This window comes from Podarcis tiliguerta (assembly GCF_965153285.1).
Source record: "Podarcis tiliguerta genome assembly, chromosome: 5".
NCBI classification, from domain to species: Eukaryota; Metazoa; Chordata; class Lepidosauria; order Squamata; family Lacertidae; genus Podarcis; species Podarcis tiliguerta.
In genome coordinates this window covers 72,628,515-72,650,625 of record NC_139538.1, presented here as the reverse complement: position 1 = coordinate 72,650,625, position 22,111 = coordinate 72,628,515, and the positions used below count along the sequence as shown (strand labels likewise).

The window sequence follows — 22,111 nt, the reverse complement described above, 5'->3', positions numbered from 1 at the left end:
AGATCTGCATCAGAAATAACTACTGAAAAAGTTCCATAGAAAGTGCATGAGATTAACCATGGTTAAAAAATTATGCCAAGAAAATGTGACTGACAGAATCTCCTCAGGACATAAGCTACACACTCTTAATCAGGAATTCACATGGTCATTTCCACAAGGGAATTAGCTTTGTGTGACACTGCCTCTTAATATGAATGTAAGAAACTGCAATTTCTGGGATCTAGTTTTCCTTCAGAACTATTTCCATGGCGCTAGCCTTGAAGCCCAGTCCTAAACAAGTAAAAATGCTGAGTCCAATGCATTTTATTTCTTGGGAATAATGCTTGTGTTTGTAGCCTCACTCGTGTAAGCAGATTGCCACAGAAAAGAAAAGTGAGGCACACCCTTAATGGGGTAGCAACAAACAATTTGGCTTACTTCACTCTCATAAAAGACACCTTCCCAAAGGATGGTCAATGTTTCCTAGTGCTGTACAAGCTTTGTATTTCAAAGTTTGAGCTAGACACAGTGGTTACTTTTTAAAAGAAGAGAACCCGGGGACTCAAATCTGCCTGGGATGCAACTTCCCTAATCCAAAAGATGGGGATACCCAGGAATGTGGGAAAGGAAGGGCAGGACACATCAGGATTCCTGTGGGAAACACCAGTGTGAAGACCAGTGTCATGCACCAAGTGTAGAAATAAACAAAGTGTGCACATGTCGATTGTGTCCCCCAGATGTTGCTCCCAGGGGTTTACAGATGTATGTATGGACATATTTAACTTCTAAGGGTTATTAGTCTGCTGTGGAAACAGGGCCGGATTTAGGTTTGATGAGGCGCTAAGCTTCTGAAGGTAATGGGGCCCTTTATATGTCCAGCTGTCCTTTGTCAACAACAAATTGTCACTGTTTTTTGTGTTGAATATATGCTATATGGTAATTTATGGACCTAATAGGTATCCAAAGCCATTTGCACATAACAAAATATGTATTTTATCAAAGAAATTGTTGAACTGAAATACAATTAATACAGGGTTTTTTCCTTTAATTTTTTTGAGGGCCCCCAAGAGAGTGGGGCCCTAAGCTATAGCTTATTTAGCTTATACGTAAATCCAGCACTGCGTGGAAAACACCAGTGTAACATTGGTTTCCAGCAGTAGTCCTGGGTGTATTGTCAATCTGCAGGGTTAATTAAAACTGTAAAACAGTAAATTTATTTTTTAAAAGAGCAACAACAATCATTTTACAGAGAGGCAAGATGGAGCCTAAATAAACACTGTACTGAGCATTCTGAACAGCTGCTATTCCATTCTTGGGAGTGCTATTTTGCAGTTCCCTTGGTTGTACTATTCCCTCAACACATTCCGTGAGAAGGATTCCCTAGTGGGCAAAACGCTTCATATGAATGGAGCCTTTAAAAAGGAAAAAATTTGGGCAGATTTATTTCCGGAACCTCCTATGAACTTACAATGGTTGTGATCAAAGATGGCGTCGACAGAAGCTGCTTGATAATTCTGTATCTTTCATAAAGGGGCTTCATCAGACTCCTATCTTGCTTGTTTCCCTGAAAAGAAATAAGAAGCAACACCATATTGACTCTGGCGAAACAAGATGTCTGTATTGTGCTGGGTGCCAAAGAAGAAGCGTTGTTGGTCCTAATCTATACGCTGCTTTATGTTTCTTTAGCATAAACAGTAGCAGGAGGAAAGTGTGACTCTGGCTTTTAAAAACACACAAATGCACTTCATACCACTGCTTTTTTTTTTTTTTTTTTGCAATAGGGATTTAAAAACGAGGAAGTAAACTCCTCGTTGGCTAACAATTTCACTGTTTGTGTAGAAGTTGGACTCCAGTAGTCCTGCAAAAACAGATGGCCAGCAGTGCTGGGATCAAAATTGCCACTGTCTCTGTACACTCCTTGCCCGTGACAACTGCATGATCCATCGTCTCAAAATACTGGCACTGTTATGGTGCTGAGTGCTTGGTTTAGTGACTTGCTGTTGACTGTCAGTCAGCATAAGGATTGTCAAGCCACGGACTGTCCAGATATCTACTAACCTCTCCTTTGACATAATTGAGTCTTAGCACCACGATTAATTTCTGCCTCAAAATAATAGGAAAGAGGGACTCAAGCCAAGACAATATGAGGTAAAAACAATGAAAGAAGTCATACATTTTTGCCTGCTCCTGCTGGCTGAAAGGATTTCGGTCATGTCATATCCTCAAGATTGTCCATTCTTATGGAAGGCCTAGTGAAAATGCCAAGGCACCAACTATGCAGTTCTAGAAACCACATTATGGACAGTTACAATGAGAAGCAGTACAAGTAGGTTTGGCTCAAAGGTCATTTTGACAGACGTCCCATCCTGGGAAAGTTTAAAGGCACTGGTAACTGGAGAAGCTTGAGGAATTCAGTATCTGAGAATCCTCATTTGACCTGACCTGATCTGAACCTCGCAGACAAAGATGCAGATTGAAACTTAAGTTGTCCACCAGATTTTTAAACCGGATGTTCCAGTGGCTCAAAAACAGTAATAAAACATGTTTAAACATGCATATTTTGAAGAAAAAATACATTTGCAACTAAATGATTTAAACATGTAGCTAAATGCGAATTCGTGTGCAGATTTAAAAAATGAAGAACATCAGGAATGGGTTCGATTAGTGACGCAGACCAGAAATAGACTGATTTGCTGATCCACATTCCCAACCTTCAGTTATGGTGTAATCCTCCATTTCCACAATATATAAGATCTATACATTCAGGGCAGCAACTACAAAGACGCAAAAGCCCAGCGTAATCAAAGACCAAGAGTAGACTTAAAAATCCCTCTACTGCAAACATCCCACCAGTTCAAGCATTGCAGCCAGATGAATCTCTCCCCCCTCTCCCTCCCCAGTGCTGTTCTGGGGTGGGGCAGGGCAGAAGGGGGTGTTTCAATTGCATGAGTTTTCACACAAGCGTGCAATGACTCGGAATGGAACCCCATGCAAATCGGGGGTTGCCTGTACTTGCAACTGACTTATTCCGTGTACTCAGCACAGCTTGTAACTGGAACATTAGCCCCAACAAACCTTAGCTAGATTAGGTCCTCTTCTTTCTGTGCTGTATAACCATCTGCAGGTTTCTGAATTATGCACAAAGCCTTGAAGACCCCTTAGAAAGTGGCTATATTTCAAAGTGATAAAGCTTACAGAGTTGTTTTGATGAATCAGTCAAAGGTTCCTCGCTCCCTTCAGCACCAACAAGTGTCATTTGATATGCTATTCTTTGAGTTTTCTCTCTGATTCAGAAAGCACTGTGGGCCTTTCGATCGGTCTTCATGCAGGCATGTACCTAATTAGATTGGGTTAACCTGGAAGGCTCTCTAAAAACAAGCCCCAAAGCTGATGCTCATCAAATTTAATTTAATTATCATCCTGGGGGGGGAAATACAAATGCATTTGATTTTCTTTACTATCCATCTCCCATAAATTGTTTCAAGTAATCTCATCTTACAGCCTTATTGTACTTGACTCGTAAACCTGGGTCCCCACTGCAGGGTGGGGACCAAAGGTAGACAAACTACCCCAGAAGGAGCACAATGTTTTTCCCACCAGAGGTACTATGCTTCCTGACCATAAGAGATCCTCCATCCTTGCTAAAGTGGAGTAACTTCAACCTTGTTTGTATGTGCCGCAGGCTGTCTGCACTGAATTTCAGACAAGGGAGACAAAGTTCTTTCCTGGTATCAGCCCTGGCTCTCGTGCAACATCTTCTCAAGCAGCAGCTTACAGGACTGGGCAGAGATGAAAAAACATCCACTCCCCAATCTTATTTTGCAGGTGCCATATGAGTGCACACATTTAACTAATCCTAGACCAGTTACAGCTGCCTGAAAAGTTCTGCAATTTGTTTTAAACTTCTGAGGATTAACGGGGATAAATCAGCTTTCATATATATGCTTCTGACAGAGCTCATGATTTCTTGGTATAATTTTAAGTAGCCGAATTAAATTGTGGCCAGGGAGCAGGACGGGGGATGGCGGTGGGGGTGATAAGCAAGCAGAGTAAAAGCCGCTAAGGGTTGTTTTTGGATTTAATTTGTGTACTGATTTATATGAGTGGTTTATAATCCACTCTTCATTAAAATCAATCCCAGAGCAGGGAAAATCATAAAAAATATATGCTACATAATAAAATATAACAATCCGGAAAAAATCAAACCACCACAACAATAAATCAATTTTAAATCACAGCACCGCAAGAGTGACAAAGCATCTCCTACAATCACTGTAAGGATGGAAGTGAAATTTGATTCAGTTCTCATTTCAAAGGTGAACCTACCAAATTTGGTAGATTCTGAAACAATACACGACCCAAAACTCATCCACTGTTTGAAACTGACACTTCTCCAAATATTGCAATGCACTTCTTCAGCTTGTCCTCCATGAATGTGTCAAATTCTCTTTTCTAACCATCCAAGTGTCCATCACCACCACTTTTGGGAGAGAATGAATCGCTGTGCATCACAATGACACCTACGCTGGACAAAGACTAACTCCATGTAGCTTACCCACTCAGGTCTCAGTAACACATGCCAGGTTGGCCCCCACACCCACGATTAAACCGTGGATGATAGATCCTTTATTTGGGATAGATCTGATGTATAATAACAACAGCCTAGGTTATGTTGGTAAGCAACTGAGCCAGATGAGTCAGGCTGAGATGGGAAAGGTTCACATTGCAGAGAAGTTCTCAAAACTGAATAAGTTAACTTAAAAACAAAGCTGATCTCCACTGGTGCTATGATGCTGCATTCCCTTTCTAGGTCAGATTGCCTATCAGACTACAAACGACAAGAAGAAGAAGAAGAAGAAGAAGAAGAAGAAGAAGAAGAGGAGGAGGAGGAGGAGGAGGAGGAGGAGGAGGAGGAAGAGTTTGGATTTGATATCCCGCTTTATCACTACCCTATGGAGTGTCAAAGCAGCTAACATTCTCCTTTCCCTTCCTCCCCCACAACAAACACTCTGTGAGGTGAGTGAGGCTGAGAGACTTCAGAGAAGTGTGACTGGCCCAAGGTCACCCAGCAGCTGCATGTGGAGGAGTGGGGACAAGCAAATTAGCCTAAACTGAGGGTCATGTAGTTACTGCCAAAAAAACATGATCATTGGATACCACCTTGGACATAAGGCAGGACACAAAAATGTCTTTTTAAAAACCCTTGGGGCTGATTTAAACATGAGAACAGCCACACAAAGACCACGGAGAAGCATCTTCCTGTGCAAATGCTTTATACAGCTTATGACACATTGATAAGCCTTGAGTCCGGTGCCCTGGAGTTCCTAAGTGGGCCACTGCTTTATGACGGTCTCCACATGGCCATCATTACAATTAAAACAGCCCTCATCCCTTGTTTAGAAGACGTTGTGCCCAGTCCAGCAAAAGAGAGATGTCCTTGTCCCACTGATTTCAATGGGACACTATCTCTGGACTGAGGCTGTTATTTTTGCCTGTATCATTTGTCTAAGACCAGAGAGCTTACGAACAACACACACAAGGCCTAAAGTCTTAAAACACATGCTTCCTAATTATGTTGTTGACATATAAACGAGGCCCATCGTGGTCTTCCCTCCGTCAACTGACATCTAGCAGCCATTCCACCAGGCTGTGGCAGAGCAAGAGGTGGGAAGCAGGGACACTCCATCAGTTCGGCTGAGAGACTAGATCCATCAAGATGCCCTCTCTTCTCAATTGTCACCCAACAGCAGCCAATCTATCAGGCTGCAGAGGGGAGATGGTGGGCAGGGCTGTTCAGCTGAGAGACCAGCTCCAACTGGCTCCTCCTCTTCTTGAATTGTTTATATTCCTACAGGTGGCCATTACAAGAACTACTCTGTATTCTTAACAATGGATGTCTACGCTGACTTGTTTTGCTCATCCCTCCTCGTTGCCTTTTCCTTTGGTGTTATGTTCTATACAGGACTGTTTTGTTTTTATCTTACCTAAGCTGCTGCTCAGGCAGCATCTTTCTGCTGAAGACTGATGCAAAAAAAAGTTTTTTAAATATATATATATAGACAACTCTAAACATTAGTGTTCTATTGCACACCTCTCATTCCTAGTGGAAGTTTCATGAAACATACTGACCAGGAACTGCACATTTTCTCTGAACAGCCTATCACTTCTTTGTCCAAGACTTCCTAAAGACATTATTTGTAAAGGAGGGATGGTATCTCCCCCTGCAGTTTTCATATAAATCTACTAAACTGTTTCATTTAACTCTTCTAAACTGTTGGTGGCAAAACGTGGAGCTACACTGAAGGGGTGGGACAGCAATGCATGGAAACTGCCACTGCCTTTTTGGTGGCTCGGCACATGACAAACAGGCCCAAACAGTTCAGGAGCTGAACCTGGCTCAAGGCTGTGCAAATAGAAATACCGTACAAGAGCCATGTTACCTTAACGTTCTCGGGGATATGGAGCTGCTGCCGCTTCTCGTTCAGTCGTTTCATCACGGCATCCATGGTTTCTTCTACGGAGGGGCTCGGGGGAGCTCCTGCTGTGTCCTGCTTCACAGTCTCTTTAGAGCTCTCCTGATGAAGGTTCCTTTGAGTTGCTTTGAGGGGGCAGCTTTGTTCTTCTGACAGTTTGAGTTTCAGCTCTGGGAGGAAAATTCCCAGGATACGAATGAGCAACCACTTGCAACACATTCCTTCTGCCACCACAAAATGTGCGCACGCACACACACACCACCACTGAGCTGGATTGCTCACATACAACCCTTACAGGTGACCCACAGAGTTAAATGCAATCGCCCGTCCATATATGGTAGCTCACAAAACACGTGTTAAAACCCCTGGAACCTAAAAAGATCCCTGCTGAATAAGATCAAAGTCCAGAATCCTGTTCTCACAATGGCTACCCCTTTGCTTACTGCATTTGGGAACCCTCCTCCTCATTCTGCTTCTGAGCGTGGCCCTGGATCCTTGCTCCCACATCCTACCCTGGCAACACGCCTCTGATGCATCGACATCAGTAGACTAAAACAGACCTAAATCACTCCAGATTCCCACAGGAAGATCTGCATCTGAATTCCACCTGCTGTGGCCATTCTCAACTTTGCACATGCCTTCATAATAATGGTAATACAGTGGTACCTTGGGTTAAGTACTTAATTCGTTCCGGAGGTCTGTTCTTAACCTGAAACTGTTCTTAACCTGAAGCACCACTTTAGCTAATGGGGCCTCCTGCTGCCGCTGCACCGCCGGAGCACAATTTCTGTTCTGATCCTGAAGCAAAGTTCTTAACCCGAGGTACTATTTCTGTGTTAGCGGAGTCTGTAACCTGAAGCGTATGTAACCTGAAGCGTCTGTACCACTGTACGATGATTTGGTTACTTGTCCTGATTTATTCTACTTTGCATTTTGCAAAAAAAAAACAAAAAAGCCAACCTCATCTGTCTCATCATGCAGCATAACCCTCATTGTTAATTGAAGAAAAAGTATGAAGTGGACATGATTTCCTTCTGGTTGGGATACAGCTTATAATGGAAGCCTAAGAAACTCACACTCAAGGGAATACCCGACACTCACAACTTAACAGAATGGGGGGAAATTAAGTGTTTTAAGCAGTTTAGTAACACAGGATCAAACGCATCACTTAACTATGAGTGTGTAAAAGGTATCAGTGTAATGAAGCTATTAGCTCAGCATTAACTTCATTAGTGTTGCACTCTGTGGCACTGAGGGAGATCAATGACGCTGCTATTTAAAATTACAGGAAAAGGGATGGAATCTAACAAGCCTGATTTCCACTCAAGCCCCATTCATTTCATTGAGGCTTCCACAGGATCAGCTTCTGGCAAACTGCACTTTACAGGGCAAATCTGCACTGTCAGCTTACACAAGCTTAACCCAACTTCCTTCTCCCTAGAGAAAACTGAGGACTAGGGTAGTGGGGCTGGGGTATTGCTACAGTTCCTAGGATGCTTTCAGGGAAGGTGATGGCTGTTAAGACTTGGGTAAAACCAGTTTTGTGTATTCTATAGCAGTCCTGTGCACCTCTCCCAGATGTTGCAGGACTACAACTCCCATCATCCCTGACCTTTGTCCATGCTGGTAGGGGATTATGGGAACTAAAGTCCAACAACTGTCCACTCCTGCTCTTAGGAAATTAATTGCTTTTCTGGTAAGGTTCAACACAATATTAAATATCGGACTTTCAGCATCTAGCTGAATTTGACCCTCCTTCAAGCACTAGTGAGAAATGACTCTGAGTGCTAAAATAAATTATTATTATTATTATTATTATTAATTATTATTTATACCCCGCCCATCTGGCTGAGTCTCCCCAGCCACTCCACACAGTTCCCAATCAGATGTTAAAAACAGTACAGCATTAAATATTAAAAACTTCCCTAAACTTCCCTAAGAAGCATTTTCCCCCTGTGTCTTCCACCAGATTTATTGGTGAAAGAGAAATGACCTATCCTACAGACTGCAGCTGATAGTTGTGTGTACCTTTAAGCTGTTTCCGACTTTTGGCCAAGTCGTTCATCCATTTCATTACTTCGGGATTCGATATTTTGTCTGCGTGAGAAGGCTGGACAGGAAAGAACAAGGGGGAAACCAGGTGGTTAGACTGTGGCTGTTGTTATTCATGCAGCTCTCATTATTAATGGGCAAAGTTGCCCACATACATTCTGCATTTATTAACCCAGAATATATAATGTTCCAGCTGACATCTGGATTGTGGTCCAGGCTGGGTCAAAAGTAACTTAACTGCCAAACTGTTATACACTGATGGCACCCAAACCCCAGTAGAGTCTAAATGGCAAAAATGACTTACCTGCCCTTTCACCAGCCTCTATAATAAGACTGCACATTGCTGCTCCCTAACCTTGCTAGTGCCCAGGTGACTACTGGCTCTTTTTGCTTAACGTGGCAAGTGTATCTGATAACCAGCACCTGAGTATTTGTGACATCATTGCTTAACTAGCCCAGACCTTTATGAGGTCACTTGTAGTTATGAGGTCACTTGCAGCCATCAACACTAGTGGCTGCCATGTCTCTCACCAACATAAATACTAGTAAAGTAGATTTGCATCTGCTTTGGACCCAGGAAACAACAAGAAAGAAACATAATTTCATCCAGGCACATAAACACTGTGACCCAGCAAGTCAAATGCAGTCTCATCCGCCTCATCAAACACCACAGAAACAGGGTGGTTTCTCACCCGATAATTCTTCTCTTGTTCAAACTTTTCTTCAAATTTCCTGATTTTCCTCTTAAGACTTTGCAGGTGCTTTGTGAGTTGTGCTATCGTCTGGGGCTCTTTGCAGTCATCACAGCTACCTCTGGAAGAACTTCTTGGCCTACAAAGGTAGAAGTTATGAAAATGTCCTAAATGTGAAATTGCTTTGCAGGATTAGGTCTACAACTGCAATGGAGTGATGGGACTCTGGTGGAGGGGGGGGGGGTTAGACCATGAAGGAGGGTGATGGATAATAACAGAGAGAAGAATAAACGGAGGAGTGGTATGGCCTGGTCTGGCCTGCTTGTTCCTTGAAAAGCTATGGAATCTGCTGAAAGCAGGAAGTGAAGCTTTTCATGGAAATGAGGACAGTCACCTGCTAATGTCTACACATCAAGCTGCTGTTAAAGACACATAGCCACAGTGCTTAGTTCAGAAGTTGACAACCCCATTCACCAGTTGGGCAGGTCTGCTTTAAGTCCCAGAAGTCCACCTGGCACCAGTGACTGTGCTGGGACAGAAGAAAGGAATACAGTGGGGATGGGAACCTATGACCTTCCAGAGGTTACTGATGAGAAGTTACTCTCATCGTCCCTGACCACTGGCCTGTCAGGAGCTCGTCCTACACTCGAGTAGGACCCTGGTAGAGTCACATGCCTGACTGGCATGTTTTCCCCCTCCTGGTCGTTCATTCAGGACCTTCAAAAGCTTTCTTCAGCCTGAACATCAAAGCAACCAATGCCAACAGACATCAGCACACGTAGGGATCCACAGAGTCTTTGCAGCTTGTGTAACAGACCTCAGCAACTCAGCATTTTGGCTGATCTACTTTATTTACATATAAACACACACAGAGCACTGCAACATGGCTCCCTCTCTCTCGAGCAAAAGACAGCAAAGAAAAAAAGAACAAAGGACAATAGTCCCACTTCAGTAACACAAACATCCTGTCTCTATCACTTCCCACTTTGTGGAGTCAAAATTATACACCGTCATGTGATAGACAAAAATCCCATGACTGCAATCATGGAGCAGGAATTCTAACATGGCCATGCTGGCTGAGGAAGATGGGGGTTGGAATCCAACAGTATTTGGAGGGCAGCAGGTCCCCCCACCCCTGCACTGAAGAATCAGGAAAGTGAAGAGGAAAAAGACAGAACATAAGACGGAAGGAGGGAAGTCTCCACTTGATCCAGCATTGGTCCTCAGTTGGCTAGAGCAATGGGGATGCACCAGGAAGGGGAACAAGTGATCAGTCCAGGGCTCTCCAGCAGTATCTGAAAGCACCTAAGATTTTTAAAGACATGTGGCAGTGCTATTCTCAGATTTGATTGGCAGAGGGACAGAATATTTAAGGGCCACCAATGTATATTTAATATTTTTTAAAGTGTTTTTTTAAATTAAAAAACAACCACACATCTCCCGATATTATTATTTCACTTCATCTTGAGAGAACCCAGCTCTCCGTTTTGCATCCTAGGCCAAGCTCATTCACACTGCATGCCTCTTGCATGCTCACCAAATAACAGATAAAAATAGGAACACATTTTATAACATCTCTGCTCTCTTACCATGAACCTCTGCCTCAGCCCCATAGTTCTGATGCTTCTATTCAACCTGCTCCATGATGTATCCTTTTACTCTGCAGTAGCCTGCCTACCATGGATCGAAGGTAACAACACTGACTTCCATTATAGGGTTATTATAAAGATTTCACCTAGATGATGTATATGAAGCACTTGGAACACTTGAAAGTGCTATGCAAATATTACATATTATCAGTGCTTTTCTTAAAAAAAATGTTTAGGGGGTCTCTCATTTTCCTACTCGTATTGAAATACTGTCCCTCAATGAGGCCAAACATAGATACACAAAATGTTTAGGCGTGTGCGTCCCCCCAGAAAAAAACATTGCATATTATTATTATTAGCCAAGATTGTACTTGTGGCACAATTAAGCTCGTCTATTTTATCTTTAAATAAATGGCTGTTATCAGCCATTCAAAACATATCTCAGCAGTGTGTGTGTGTATGCGCACAGAGTAATTCCACTGTAGCTGAACATTTGGGGGGCTAGCCGTACTCCAAATCTAGACCTGTTTAAGTTATTACCTTTCCCCAGAGAACACTGGGAATTGAGGTTCTGTGAGCAGGGGGCTAACAAAATTCTCACCACCTATACCAAGCTACAATTCCCAGGGTTCTTTGGAGGAAGTTTCCACTTGTTTCACTCTGGAAAGGGTTATCATATTGTAGAGTTGGCAGGGACCACGTGGGTCATCTAGTACAACCCCCTGCAATGCAAGAATCTTTCGCCCAAGGTGGGGCTCGAACCCACAACCCTGATATTAAGAGTCTCATGCTCTACCAACTGAGCTATCCCCACATCATCATCATTTGGTGTTTGCTATTTAATAGTGGGAGGAAAGCATCAGATACATATTAGAGAGAAACATTAATGGCCACGCAGAAGCAGCCCTGGGAAATAAAACATGTCTTAGCTTACATCATGAACAGTTGAGCACTTGGTGGAGAAGGAGCTGATTCAGGGTCTAAATTAAATCTCTGGCTTTGGCTAAAAATAGAGCAGCGAGGAGACAGCAGAGGATTATCTCCATCAGTAATGTGATACAGCAGCCTGCTGGTCCCTAAGGAATGGTGGTCGTCGTGTCCATTGTCTGCATCTGCCTGGCCCTCTTTGTAGACTTGTGCAGGCTCTGCAATGACAAGATGAATTTAACAGGCATTTAGAAGGGCAAAGCTCATTAGCTGCACACGTTAAAAGAGCCTCCAGTGCTCCCTGGAGAAAGTTGTGACATGACATAGCGGAAAAGGGATGTAAGCATATACCAAGAGAAGGTTATGCACATCAAAAATAGTTTAAAAGAAAAACTTTAAAACTGACATCCTAACAAACTTACCGGAAGGAAGTCCTACGGAACCTAGTGGTATCTAATTCTGAGTTAACATCCTTAGGGCAAGGCCACATGGCAAATATTGGAAGAATAAATTGCCAGTTGCATGCAAAGATGCTGCTTGGCTGAAGAGACTGAGGAACGGCCATAGCTCAGTGGATTGGAGTCAGGGTTGACATGAATGAAACTTACTAGCAGCAGTAAGGAATAAGTGAACAAATCATTCTATTATACTTCCTGAGATAATCGTTTTCTCGCACTCTTAAAATACTATGTGCTCATGAATCCTGGCGCGACACTAAAAAGGTTATATGCTAGCTATATTAGGCAGTCCTTGGGCCTAAGTAGCTCCCTATAACGAGATGAATGGGATTGCCTACATCCACCAAAGAACCTCTAAAGTAGGGGTGCCAAATTTTGAAGAGCAAAAAAGAGGACACATTTGCCGACTTCTTCTTTTAACTAGGGATCGCTATTATGACTACCCATGAAAAGGAGGGCATGCCTGGAAAAAGAGGACAACCCTACTTTAAAATGGGTTGCATGACTCTTTTCAAAATATTACAAAACATCAAACAAATGAGCCATGTAGTAATAAAATGGGGGGGCTTTTTACCCCTATCAGTTTCTTTCAGAGCATGCAAAACCTAATTTTTATCTAAAGTTAAAACAGCTGGATCAAAACATTTTTTTAAGCTAAATAGATGGCATTTGCAATATATGTATTTAGTAGTAGTAGTAGTAGTATTTATTAGATTTTTATTCCACCGTTCTTCCCAGTAGCCCATAGTGGCAAACAACAAAACTCTCTCTCTCTCTCTCTCTACATATATATATATATATAAGGATTAAAGAGCTTGCGAGCTTCTAATAAATCTCTTTAAAGGGGGGAAACACACACACTAATGAATAGTGCTGCATTCTGGCAGACATCATGAGGAGCGAATCTGACCTAGTTTTCTTTCCCCTGACTTCTAAACTGTATTGACTGACAGCTTCTATAATTTATGATCATGGATCAATCACCACTCACACAATCCACCCAAGATAGATTTTATATTTACATTAAAAAGAAAGGGCAAGTTTTTCCTTTTCAAATAAAGACTGCCTATTGTTAACCTTCTAGCTGGTCTTTAAAAGATGGAGAATGAGTTGAACCGGCACTTTGACACTTGGGGTGCATATGTATTTTCCTGGGAAACTATGCTTGTGTGTGTGTGTCTGTGTTTAATCATAAACAGATTCATACACCTGAGATGAGAGCTAAGTGAGCTAAGACCTGTAGGAGCAGTTTGTACACTATGCATAGGAAATAATAGGGACACAATATTGACATTACAGAACAACACATCATGGAGGCCTGAATCCGGAGATTATTGCTATTCTCTCCACCAAACAGGTGCTCCACATTTCAGTTTGGTCATTCAAAGGTGGAGAGGGAGAGGGAGAAGGAAAAAGAGGGAACTTGGGATCAACCCCCCTTTCAACACACACAAAGCTGATAGCACTATGGTTATGCACATGTCTGTGCTTCAATAAATTTGAAAGCGCAAGTTCAGCAAGGAACCACAATGTAAGCAGGATTGCAGTTTCCTACCCAGTAGTACCTTTGCACCTGTGCAGGGTTCGGTCCAGAAGAGGGTCCACAGACAGACACTCATTTGTCTGCACAAGGCAACCTTGCTGCATTGTGTGCTGTGCTCTGCTTTACATGCATTCTCAGGTAAGAACTTTATTTTGCCTGCTCAGCTTCTAATCCTCTGCAGCCAAAGGCAGCTCACCAGACAAGCCAGAATGGGATACCTCTCCTGTTTCTGCAGTCCCAAGAAAGGGGTGTTGAGTTTCACCAGCACATGTGATTGTGGCCCTCCAGAGGCTGTGGAGTTCCAACTCCCATCAGCCATGTTGGGAGTTGCAATCCAGCGTGAAGCGGACTTTCAGCCAGACCTTTGGCTGAAAGATCTGGGAATGATGTGACTGCAGAATAGTTGCTGTGAGCTGTACACAATGTAGATGCTGCATGGCAGCCACTTTAAACCACTCTGTGGGGTGGGACAAAAGCAGTTGCCCCACGGAGTCAGTCAACGCAGGTAATATTTTATGGAAGCCTTTCATATGCTCCAGCCATGAATCTTCTTCTTCAAATAGGTTTGTGATCAGAACATGTACAGAGAAAGCAGATCCAGTGGCGTAGCGTGGGTTGTCAGCACCCGGGGCAAGGCAAGTAATTTGCGCCCCCTAACCCATGGATTTGCGCCCCCTAACCCATGGATTTGCGCCCCCTAACCCATGGATTTGCGCCCCCTAACCCGTGGATTTGCGCCCCCTAACCCTAACCCCCAGATGTTGCGCCCGGTGCGGCCGGCCCCCCCTGCACCCCCCACGCTACGCCACTGAGCAGATCTTCCACAACAGGCTCCTCACATGGTTGAATTCACCCTGCCAGCCACACACAATGACCTGCCGGCGAGTCTGACAACCACCCTGTTATTGCAGAACCAGGCTGGAAGCAAAACCAAGCATACATGACTGGTAACTGAACAACAAGATCATTTGCAAGCTGTGCAGCTCTGTATTAAGGCAAGGCTAATCAGGTTGGGGCAAAGGGAGGAGTTGGCTTCTTATGACGAATATTGTACCCTCGCTTTTGTATATTCACATGGCTTTTCTTAACTGATTTAATGGCTCGGCCCTAAGTTTGGTTCAATTGGCAAACAAAGGCCTAGGGTGAAATCAACTCCCTCAGCACAATGGCCACAAGCCATTTTGTTATGCTCCAAATATACGAAGATCAAGACTGAGGTTATTTTCCTTTATTTTATAGATCCTGAACTTTGATGCAAAGCTTTTCCAGTGAGATCTGTGCCTCCGAGCTCATGAACAAGAGAAGTCCACAATTCTCAAAACAGGGAAGTGCAGGGAAGTTGCAGGTGGCCAGTTGGAAAATAAAATCCTTCCAGTGCAACTTAAGAATAACTTACAAATGTACTAGCCCTGGAACAATGATCCTCATGGACATGAGAGAACGAATTCAGGGGAGATGTGCATTGGCTGCTTTTCAATGTGTGTGTGCTGGAGCAGCCAACAGCCTACCCTCCAAATGTTGTTGAACTACAACTCCCATCATCTCCAGTCAGCACGGCCAATAGAGCTATAGTCCAACATCTGGGCAGCATTACATTGGCTATGCCTGATGTGTGGACTGAATTTTGCCATATCAGAGGAAGGCCGACCTTGAGCATGGAGGACGGTGGCTTCTTTCTTTCACCCCAAATTGATCTACTCAGCAATTTTAAAAGCAGAGTGGCTTGGGTCTCTTTTATATATCTTAAACCAAGACAAAATAGGGGATGCTGACGGAAGCAGCTGGATGCATCTTCCTTTCTTTGCCTTAATTGGGGCACATCTAATGAGGATCTCTCTAGCCCTTGAGAGCTATAGAGTTTTTGCACCAGTGGCTTTTAAGGATGTGAAATGCATCTCAAAAGGTAGAACTGCCAAACTAATTTGAGAGATTCTTAGAAAGAGATGGGTTAGCCTTTGCAAAATGACCGAGAATAAAAAGCTTTTGAAATAAGCTCTTTTGCTGCAGTCACTTTATTTATCTATAAAAATTACCTTGGGATTAGGCCATGTAATACTGACCCATTTGCCTTAATGGAGACCACACACGGTCTGCAGATTTTAAGCTTGCCTATAACTCATCTGCTTGCTATACTGGTCTTGCTAACTATGACCCACTTTCATGCACAGCGATTTGCCTTCTGCCTGAACCCAGGAATCCATCTCATGCCATCTGCGTGATTACAAGCTCTGAATTGACAGAAAAGGATCCCAAGCTTCAAATCCATTTATTTCCAACAGTTGATTTTGAACGAGAGAGGAAAGGGGAGGAATGAACAAAAAAAAGGATGCACACACACAAAAAATAGTGTGTTTGATGAGCAAGTCATTGGTGATGAAAATTAATGTGTGGCTTTTAAGTCTTCCACTTGCTCTGCTCAGGCAATCAATCTGCAATCAATAACAGAATGGGGAAATCAACAATGGCCTGGCAAAAGTGTGCGAGTGTGTGTGTGCTGGAGTTGGGGGAACACAGGCAACAGACTAACCGTCACTGAAAAAGAGTACATGTTAGCACAATCCTAACAGTAGAACATAATCAGAAGTGAAATGGCTGGAAACCTACAAAAACCAATTTTGTGTGAAAATGAAGGAACTGGCCAAATTTAAGACAGTGCTCTTCACCAAAGTAATCAGTATTTATATGAATCATAACACAAACAAAATGGCATTTGGCTTTCTTTCATTTCTCCTCTCACAGTCACACACACGTGTGTGTGTGTGTGTATGTGTGTGTGTGTGACTGTATTAACTTTTATTTAATCAATAATAATAATAATAATAATAATAAACACTTGTGCCCCCAAATTATGCCTCAGCCCTCCGTGCTGTTTGAGGGGGGGGGCCTGCAATTTATTAGGTCACGATGTATGCCACTGAGTAGCCTCTATAATCAGAAACAAGGACAGCCCATTAACAAAGACCTTCTCTTACCTCCACAACTCTCCCCATCAACTTGCACACTGCTGGTTGGGATCGATGAAGCGACTGGGTCTTTTGAAGCCGGCAGCTGTGGTGTTTCTTCCTGGTTCGGCAGAAATGCAGAGCAGAGGTCAGTTTCAAGGGCTTGCAGCTTCAGCAAAGAATTCTGCAGGCAAAAACAGAACATTGGGGTAGATGGAGAGCGAGGGAATGGCAAGGATCAGGTCTTCAGCTCCTTGGGGCTGTCTGCAGGAAAGGCTGCTCCTCCTCACAGCTCAGGAAAAGTGAATTAACTGCTTAGACATGCCATACTCCTTATGCACCTTCGTTTCCTCCATCTATTTAACTGATCTGGATTATTTATGACACAAGGGAAAGATCATCTCATCAGCAAAAAAGAAGAAAAGATTTGTTCCTGAAAGCCAGTCTGAGAAGCTGGAGGCTTTGCTCTCGGAGCAAAAAATGCCATGTAAGGATTTCACAGGTTGTGCTGATTGCAGGGCCTGGTGGCATTAAGCCCCTCCCCCTTTTCCATTCATAAAAAAGGGGGAGAATAACATCCCTCCATAGCACATTGTGCAATACATTGCAGAAATCAAAGGGTTACATTTCTAGGCTCCTCTTTTTCTTTTTCTTTTTCTTCTTCTTCTTCTTTTTTCTTTTTGAGCAGAGGGTTGGCTTTTCATTTCCCATCCTGCGCCAGGGCAAAATTAACAGATCTTTGTCATTCGCCGCAAACAAATCAATGACGGCAAAGGCTCTTTATCTCTTAGCAGCTCCTCCAGCTCCTGTTTCACGCTTGATCCATTTCTCATTCCCAGTCTTGAATACAGAGTGCAATATTCTAGCCGCATAATCTGACACAAGCATCTTGCTGGGACGCAAGCATTCCCACAGCCCTAATCATTCATGGACCGAGGAGGTGATGAAAGTCCATGTGTAGGGCATGAAAGTACAATTTCTCCCCCCACACCCCCAAATGCAGGGCAGAGCGCAAAGGAGTTCATACCCTCTGAGCAGGTAGCAATCCAAGATAAAGCAAAATGAAGAGAGCTTGTCAATGCTAAGGCGTAAACGAGCATTGCCCCAAAAATGTGTGATCTCATATTTCTACAGCTTACATTTGATTTTAATTTGATTGATTGATTGATTGATTGATTGGACAGGTCATAGTGGAGAGTTTTGACCAAACGTGACCCACTTGGAGCAGGAACCGGCAAGCCACTGCAGTATCCCTGCCAAGAAAACTCCATGGACAAAGACAACAGGCATATAAAAATGCTTAGGTGAAGGAGGAAAAAACCTGCCATCTGGAATATAAATAGTATTAATTTAGGCACTAGTTGGGTTTCTGTGGGGAGCTCCTTTAAGTGGGTACCACAGCCAAAAATGCCCTTTCCCCTCCCCACCCTCCAAACTAACTTCTGGTGATGAGGGCACCCAGAAAAGGGGAATGGTTGGTAACTGGGGTTGTGGTCACTGACCCCTAACCTCTCTCCAGCACCATCTGTTTTTGGGGAGCGTTGCTTCCTATGTGACTTTGAACCCATATAGTGCGGAGTTCTAAGTCGTGCAAGGAGCCCACCCATATAGAGAATGCACACCACTTCAGATTTCTCCCCTCCAATGGGTGATGTGTAGAGAAAGGGCAGTCCTGCAGTCGTAATACTGCAAGTGAGGATGTTTAAATGGGGATTGATGGAGCAGTCTCTCTGGGATGTTTCTCTGCTGATCTTCCCATTGGAAATCCCCGCTAAACTTCTTACAAACCATAGAGCTCCCCAGAACAGTTTGTACATCACTGCCCTGGGAGGCATCAAGAGAATAAGCACGGATATGTCTGAAATATCTCTCTCATTTGGCTGACCATACAGAAGCAATTAACTCCTTCATCAAGAGGAAAATACACTCCTCAATTTAGAATAATCCTACATATATATATTTGTTCCATAATTAACAGCTGGCACTCTTTACTAACTATGGTACAAAACTGCCCAAGCAGACTAATGTGTTAAAAACTGGGTGGTCAGTGCTGTTTTTAGCAATGCCGATGCTGTAATATACTCATTTTTAGAAAAATTAAATCAGCTCTAAATATATATTTTCCCCATCTGTTGCAGGCATGAGGTTTCCAGCAGATTTCCAGCTACCGTTGAGGGATTTGAAATAAAAATATATTTTTTAAAAATATATTTTTAAACATGACCTTGATAGCGACTTGGCATGCAGAACCAATATAAATAACTGCAAACCATCAAGTCTGAAATCTCCCATTTCTTACTGCTTCCTCTTTTCAGGGGGATGGGCCAATGAAGCGCTATCGAAAGGTGGAGGAAAGCTGTTCCAAAGGTGAACCCCTGGAAAATAAGCCATTCTCCTAATGTACACATTTACTTCATATGCCTGAGCCACAACAGCATTAAGAACGTAAGAAAGGTGCTGCTGGATCAACTAAAGGCCTCTCCAGTCTAGCATGGCATTTCCCACAGCAGAACGTCAGGTGCCTCTGGGAAGCCATCAAGCATAGCATGGCCACAATTGCATTCTCCTGCTATTTCCTAGAAAACGGTATTGAGAGGAATGGCGCCTCTCAACCCGAAGCTTCAATATCAATCACTTGCAGCCATTGGCAAGACATATCATTCCTCCTCCTGCCCTGATTCGCTGATAAAAGTTGGCAGCTCCAGACCTTGAGGGGAACTACGTTTAAGGAGCTGTGCACAAGACAAAAATCTACCAGGTACAACTCTTCCCCTCACTGCAGCACTATGGAGGGGAAAAGTCCCTTGTAGCAAAATTCTGCTTTCTTTATGACTCTTACAGCACAGTCCTACTACGTGTGTTTGTTCAGGAGCAGGTCCCACAGCATTCAGCCAATATCCCACAGCCAATATGTGTGCTTAAGATTGCAGGTCTTTGAAAAATGCTTTATTTTGGTTTCTAGATATATATTTTTTCAAATCTTAAATTAGGTTCTCCACATTTCCACCGCAGTTTGCGGTCCTCAGGAAAATTCATCAGCCCTTTAGTGTGGGTATCTCCTAATATAAATATGTTTGTGTGCAATTTTGCCTTACATTCATATATTGACAGAGCAGTTTTCTTAATATAATGTCCTCTGCGGTATTTACAACAATATATCCATTTCTATGTACACTCCAAAAAATGAAGGAATGCATTTTTTAGTATATTGCTTGGCAGGAGAAGTGCACTGCAAAATTCAGAGGAGTGTGGATGTCAAAGAATGACTGTATTTTTGTTGTCCTATTGTTTTGGGAAATGTGAATTAGGTACGCTCACCTTTAAATGTGAACTGAATTGAATTTGTCACCCATCCCTAGCTTTGACACCTCCTTTCACTCATTCATCACTACCACTCATGGCTTCCAAATGTCTCCTGCTTCCTGAAATGGCTCCACCCATTTTCCCTCTTATGTCTGGAATGGCCTCCCAGAATAGCTCTGTGTTACCAGCTTTCCTATTTCCTTTAAACCATCCTCAAAACCCACCATTTCAAGGAAGCCTTTGGGTCAACCTCCTACTCCCTGTATCTTTCTGCAACTAAGGTCACATCCACACCGTACATGTAAAACACATTTAAGGCACGTGACTTCTGCTGCCCCCCAAAGAATCTTGGGAACTGTAGTCAGTTAAGGGTGCTGGGGATTGCAGCTCTGTGATGAGTAAAATACAGTTCTCAAGATTCTTGGAGCGGGGGACAATGTGCTGTAAATATATAGTGTGCGTGTGACCTAAGCAAAAGGGCATGGAATAGAAAAGACAACATGTTCTTCTCTCATTTGCACAGTGTTGATTCCATGTGTCTGTTTTAGATAGCAGGCCTCTTTGGAAAGGGAGCTGTCACACCTGTTCATTTGCATATATGGTGCTAAATATGCTAAATAAATTAATAATAATAATAATAATAATAATAATAATAATAATAATAATAATATATCTCCCTTCCAGGCTCAAACTGGCCTCACACTGACTCTTTCTATGTAGGCTGAATACAGAAGTCTTTGGAAGGACCTCAGAAAGCCAAGTTTAATCAAATGGGGTTTTTTTAATAAAGTCAGCACACAATGAAATACGTAACAATGAAAGGGCCATTTCTATTACTAGTCACTAGGCTTTTATTAAACACTAGGCTTTACTTTAAACACACACACACACACACACACACAACATCCTTTCAAGGAAAGCAACATTTCAAAAGAAGGAAGGTGGTAGATTCAGAGTCTATTTAGGTGTTGGTTGTTGGGAGTGCGGGGGGGACGGGAAGACATCAAAGAGAACACATCTTTGCCTACCTCTATTTATCCAGAAAGAAATTGCTATGGTTTTTATATGTGATAAACAAGGAAACTGTCAACATCTGTTAAGATGGGGAAAGGAGGGAGAGAAAACACACTGCCATTTCCAGTCAGCCATTTCCTTTGTGCGCAGAACAAACCAACAGCGGTGAAACACAAAGAGACTCGTGTTTTGTTTGTTACAGGCCACTGCTGAACCAGCTATGCAGAAATTGTTTTATTCGGGCATGGCATAAGGGCTATAGCTATTTCCTTATTTACTAAAGAAATGTCCCTCTTGCTGATGGGCGATGAAGAACCTGTTTATTGCAAGGACCTCTGGAGGGGCAGTGCATCTCCTCACACAGAACCACCTTATTTTCCCCCAACAGAACTTAATGGGGGGGGGCTTTGTAAATTGAACTGATGTCCATCTCCGTAGCCCTGCCCCTTTGCTTTCGAAGACCCAGCCTGGGTTGTATCTTTTGGTCACGCTGCAACACTGGTAGAGAAACTCTGTCCCTCCAGAGCTCCTGCAACCAATCGGAAGCCGCACCGGACTTTCGGCTTCCAAAAATAGTTCGCAAACCGGAACAGTCACTTCTGGGTTTGTGGTGTTCGGGAGCCAAAACACTCAAGAACTAAGCTGTTTGAAAACCAAGGTATGACTGTATATGCAACTTGGGCTGCAATCCTAACCCCTTTTACCTGAGAGTAAGCTCATTTGAATTCAGTGGGATTGACTTCTGAGCAGACATGGTTGGGACTGCACCCTTTACTCAGCTATCCAAGCCCCTTGCCAGACCTCCATATATTCCATTTTTGAAACGACCACAGTTTCCAAGCCACCTAACGGCTTGTTGTACACGAACCAACAAACGATGCATCGGCAGCATGGAGGAGGATGGACACAGCAAAGCACAGCTCCAGGACTTTCCCCCACACAAACACAGCAGTAGCAATTCTGTCATCCGTCAGAGAGCTGAGGGTAACTGACAGGCCCTCCTTGCTCTCGCGACTGAGTGGATAACAAGACCTTCAGCTTCTGACTTTCGTTGTGACAGATTAGCATAGAGGACGTCAGAGAATGAGGCATTTGTTACTCTCTTGACTGCCAACAAATCCACAGAGATCAACACGGCT

At 43.2% G+C, this 22,111-nt stretch overlaps 1 protein-coding gene across 13 annotated transcripts in view; it reads right to left on the bottom strand.

The window, feature by feature from the left end:
• FAM13C (family with sequence similarity 13 member C) overlaps positions 1–22,111 on the bottom strand; it is a gene marked incomplete at its 3' end in the record, with an annotated part of 70,263 nt that overhangs the window by 8,863 nt on the left and 39,289 nt on the right. For 11 of the 13 annotated variants that reach the window (XR_014511027.1, XR_014511028.1, XR_014511029.1 and 8 more), the window contains 6 exons: positions 16,686–16,839; positions 11,720–11,930; positions 9,197–9,335; positions 8,481–8,562; positions 6,420–6,622; positions 1,448–1,543 (listed from right to left, as the gene is read on the bottom strand). Coding sequence is in view for 10 of the 13 variants with exons in the window: in XM_083440065.1 (XP_083296191.1) it covers positions 1,448–1,543; positions 6,420–6,622; positions 8,481–8,562; positions 9,197–9,335; positions 11,720–11,930; positions 16,686–16,839 (885 nt within the window). The remainder of the gene's footprint in view (positions 1–1,447; positions 1,544–6,419; positions 6,623–8,480; positions 8,563–9,196; positions 9,336–11,719; positions 11,931–16,685; positions 16,840–22,111) is intronic. The other 2 variants (XM_083440071.1, XM_083440072.1) reach the window with 1 other exon arrangement.